At 34.4% G+C, this 4,649-nt stretch overlaps 1 protein-coding gene across 1 annotated transcript; it reads right to left on the bottom strand.

The window, feature by feature from the left end:
• Positions 1 to 2,639: 2,639 nt before the first annotated feature.
• Positions 2,640 to 3,914, bottom strand: LOC131043082 (MFS-type transporter clz9-like). Its single transcript, XM_059221041.1, has 2 exons — positions 3,362 to 3,914; positions 2,640 to 3,235 (listed from the first exon to the last, which is right to left on the bottom strand). Exons 1-2 carry the CDS (start codon positions 3,912 to 3,914, stop codon positions 2,640 to 2,642), a joined length of 1,149 nt encoding a protein of 382 aa, XP_059077024.1.
• Positions 3,915 to 4,649: the final 735 nt, after the last annotated feature.

Below are 4,649 nucleotides of genomic sequence, written 5' to 3' on the forward strand. Positions count from 1 at the left end.
AGATGTATATATATATATATATACATCTATATATATACATCTATATATATACATGTATATATGTATATATGTATATATATATATTTATATATACATATATTTGTATGTATATGTATATGTATATATTTATGTACGCATTTGTATGTATATATCTATCTGAATGCCCTACCCTGGTTGCTTTGGTTGCCACGTCTCTGTTCATGGTGACAAAGGTGACAAAGTAGCTCCTGTGGCAGCAGAGGATGCATGCTCTTGAAATGCAAACAATGGCGACAGCATTTGGGGAAGGTTGTGGAGGATAGAAAAAATTAGGGTTGAGTAGGTATTAGGTTAGTTTTATTTAGTTTTTAGTTTTTATTCATTCACTTATTTCATAGAAATTGTTTGACTATTCGATGAGTAAAAAATGGATATGATTTAATTTTATTTAATTATTAATAACATAATGTACAATCATATAATGTTAATGGTTTTCATATGTGTTAGGGGGTGAATTTTTTAGGTGACAATATGTTCAACTAGGTCAAAGGTAACAAAAGATTGGGTGTGCTAATTCACTATGATTGGTAGGGGCTATGTGCATGTGCATGCATATGTGTATGTATACAGATCCATACATATGTACATACATACACTCATACATACGTAATGCAAATACTTTCCATAATATTTGTTGCATTGTTAGTATCCATAAACATACACATACACATACATATATACATACATACACTCATACATACGTAATGCAAATACTTGACATAACATTAGTTGTAGTTTTAGTATCCATAACAGCAATGCACTCATTGCACTGATATGCAGATATTACAAGATGGTGCTAGACCAATTCACTGTATTGATATATAGGTAGATAGATATTACAAAATGGACCCATATCAATTGATATTACAGAATGGCACCAGATATTGCAAAATGGCCAGCCTACACACTACACAATGTCTACTTTGACTCCTACACAGATTCATTCTATTGATATATAGATAGAAATTACAAAATTACTCCACATTAATAGATATTATAAAGTAGCACCACATTCACTATATTGACATAAAGATATTGTAGAATCTCCCCAGCTTATATGCACCGCAAAATGGCCAACCTACAAAACAAGACTTGCAATGCAATCCAAAATTCTGAATTCAAGCATGCAGCATTGATTAGTTTCATCAGTTCACCATAAAGCCAGGGAAGGGTTCTGGCTCCTCCACAGGCCTTCTTGTTATCATTTTTTCTAAAACAACTGCATCTGGCTCCTCCATAGGACTCCTTGTCATTGTTTTTTCTGCAATAGCTGCATCAACCTGTGGTGTAATAGGAGTTATACTACCAAATATATTTTCATCTAGTAGTCCACCAAATTGGAATTGTTTGATAGGAGAGTGAGGGGGGCTATGACTAGTTGGAACATGGATGTTGTTAAGGGTGACATACGTTGGGGTTAGAATATTGTACATATCTCTCAAAATTTGATGATGGCCAGGTAGGGGAGTTGATGGAGTACTATTGTGCCTTGCCCTGATTGCAGTATGTTCTAAATTGTTATGGTAACCAGCTTGGAGGTTACTAAGAGCAACATATGCAGGTGTTAAGATATTGTACATGTCTTGTAAAATTTGATGATGCTGAGGCAATGGTGTTGATGGAGTACTCCTCTCCCCTATAGTAATTGCAACATCCTCATTCACTTGCTCTTTTGCTAGTTTCTTTTGCTTGCTCATCTGCTTTTGTTTCTTTTTCAACTCCCTCTCCTTTTGTTGTTGTGCCCTTTCTTCTTTGTTCCTCTGCTTTATTATTTATGTTTCAAGATTTTCCTCATCTTTCCTCTTTCTCCTTGCAATTTGTTCAAGTTTCCTTGCCTCTTTTTGTTTTTTCTTCCTTATTTTCAACTCTTCAATTTCAGCTTTTCTTGCTTCTTTTTTCTGTTCTTGAATTATGTATTCATTGGAAGTAAGGATTTGAGATTTACTGCCCAATTTAAGTGCATTATTGGTAGAAAGAAGACTAGACCTATTTCTCACCCTTTCAATGGGTAACTTCAAAAAAAATTTTAAAGAGCCTTGACTGCATAAGATTTCTTTAGCTTCGTCTTCTATCTCAAATGCTACAATTGTCTTCAAAGAACCTTGATTGTGTCCATCTTGCTCATCTTCTGTAACTTCATTAGTTTCTAAATTTGAATTCTCCTAATCCATTGTATCAACATTATAATGAATGACCTCAGAGCTAAGCATTGGAGGTGAAGGCATGGATAAAGAAACTTCTTCATTTTCCATGTCAATCTACATTCCTAAATGTTCTACTCCTTCTTTAATCCAATTAGGTTGTTCAAACTGTGATGGTAAACTGAAGTCTTCATGTATGCCATTTTCATATTGTGTTTGGCTGATATGACTTGGTGAGCATGTGCTTTCAGTTGGTTCTTCTGTTTGTTGTGCTTCCAATTCTTTCATTTGTTTCACACATTGTTCCAAACACTCTTCCACTTGTGCCTCTCCATAGCCAGCTAATCTTAAGATGCTAGCAATGCTTGCAGCATCACTATCATCTTGTAAATTGAATGCATCACTTGGTCTCATGTCATTACAAAGAGCATCTTTATTTAAAGGCCATATTTCGGTCCTTCAGAAACTAGCTGTGATGTTTTCAGATGTCAGGGCATGTTTGAATGCTTTACTTGCAAGTTCTGCCAATTCAATTCTCCTTATTTCTATGTGTGGATGTTTGGCCATCCATTTTGACCTTTCAGATTTGAAATGTGCCTTGAATGGAGAGAACACACTCACATCTAGAGGCTGCAATTTGTGGCTGGTGTGGGCAGGCAATGTTAGAAGATCAATACCAAGAGATCTTGCTTCATGGATTGTGGTCAAAGCAACATGGCTTCGATGACTGTCAAATATAAGGAGATGTCTGTTTGTGGGTGAAACTCCACCCGAAATAGATCTGGCAAAGTGATATAGCCAATTTAAAAAAAATTCTTTTGTCATCCAAGCATGTGGTTGTGCAGCCATACATGCTCCCGGTTCATAGTTGGCAATGTAGTTTTTAAGTTGTCTTTTGGCCTTGAAAAGATAAAATCCTGGAATGCTATGACCTACTGCATTAACACAACATAAAATTGTTATCCACTCTCTGCTCTTTGATAAAATTTGTGGGACACTTCTACTACCCAACTTTGCAATTACTTGCATCCCGTAGTTCCTGCCTGCTTGCACACCTGTTTCATCACAATTCCATATTTTTGTTGGTCCGTATTCAGAAGCATTGTACAATTTCTCCAGGTTGTCATAAAAATCTGTCACAATACTTGGTCATAGCATTACTGCTCTATCCCTATCCAGACCCTCTGCAGTCCTTATTGTCAAATCTGGATGGCGTTTGCAGAAACCTATCCACCATGATCTACCTGGGAAACCATTCTTGAATGGATTTGGCCTTGTTTCACATATATGAGCTACATGTGACTTTAGTTGAATGATCTCTAATCCGTGACCAAGTTGCACCATATCTTTGCACCAGTCAACAATTTCTAGCTCTTCTTCCAACGAAAGGATCATTGGTGGACCTCTTCTTTTTGTTGTTGTCAGCCCTGAAAGCCAAAATATTAAAGTGCTCGTAGGAATTCCCCACTTTTTTCCAACTGCTCTGATGGAATATGAATTGTCTTCAACATCTTTCATAGCACATTCCATGTCTTCTTCTGTCCACTGACCGTTATAATTGGATTTTTTATCTCCATGATGTTGAGAAGACTGTAAAGGAGTGTTTGTTCTTTCTACATTTTCATCTGCAGTATTACAAGTTATGTCATCCTGAGGTGGATTAATTACAGTGTCACCATCTTTATCCTTCACGAAATGGAATTTAACACCATGTGGGTAACGGTTCGTCAACATTTAGGTTGTTCTTTTGCTTTGTCTCTTTCCTGTTGTTGTTGCCTTACCTGTTGTCATAGTGCCTGAACAACAATAACATCAACTATTAAGTATATACACATCTATCTGTATGTATGCAGATATATATATATATATGTATGTATGTATGTATGTATGTATGTATGTATGTATGTATGTATGTATGTATGTATGTATGTATGCAGATATATGTATGTATATATATGTGTGTGTATGTAGATGTATGTATGTATGTATGTAGATATATGTGTATGCAGATATATGTATGTATGTATGCAAATATATGTATGTATGCAGATATATATATGTATGCAGATATATGTATGTATGCATGGAGATATATATATTTTGTAACTAAAAATAATGTGTATATATATATGTACAATAGGTGAACTATGGAATATAAGCTTCTGGAGCAATATTGTCTTTGGCAGCAATTTGAACTTTTACTGGAATGGATGGTTTTGGGAGTAAATAACATCAAACATTAAGTATATACACATCTGTATGGTATGTATGTATGCAGATATATACACATCTGTATGTATGTATGCAGATATATACACATCTGTATGTATGTATATATATATATATATATATATATATATATATATATATATATATATATATATATATATATATATATATATATATATATATATATATAGGTGAACTATGGAATATATGCAGATATATGTATGGATGCAGATATATATA

Source organism: Cryptomeria japonica, chromosome 5 (genome assembly GCF_030272615.1).
Source record: "Cryptomeria japonica chromosome 5, Sugi_1.0, whole genome shotgun sequence".
In the NCBI taxonomy this organism is placed as follows: domain Eukaryota; kingdom Viridiplantae; phylum Streptophyta; class Pinopsida; order Cupressales; family Cupressaceae; genus Cryptomeria; species Cryptomeria japonica.

What these genes read in the sequence shown, in the direction of transcription:
- LOC131043082 (XM_059221041.1), bottom strand. Translation starts at nt 3,914, where the DNA reads ATGTTGACGAACCGTTACCCACATGGTGTTAAATTCCATTTCGTGAAG. An exon ending in GACAATAAGGACTGCAGAGG is followed by an intron (nt 3,236 to 3,361) that starts GTCTGGATAGGG and finishes GTGATGAAACAG; the next exon opens with GTGTGCAAGCAGGCAGGAAC.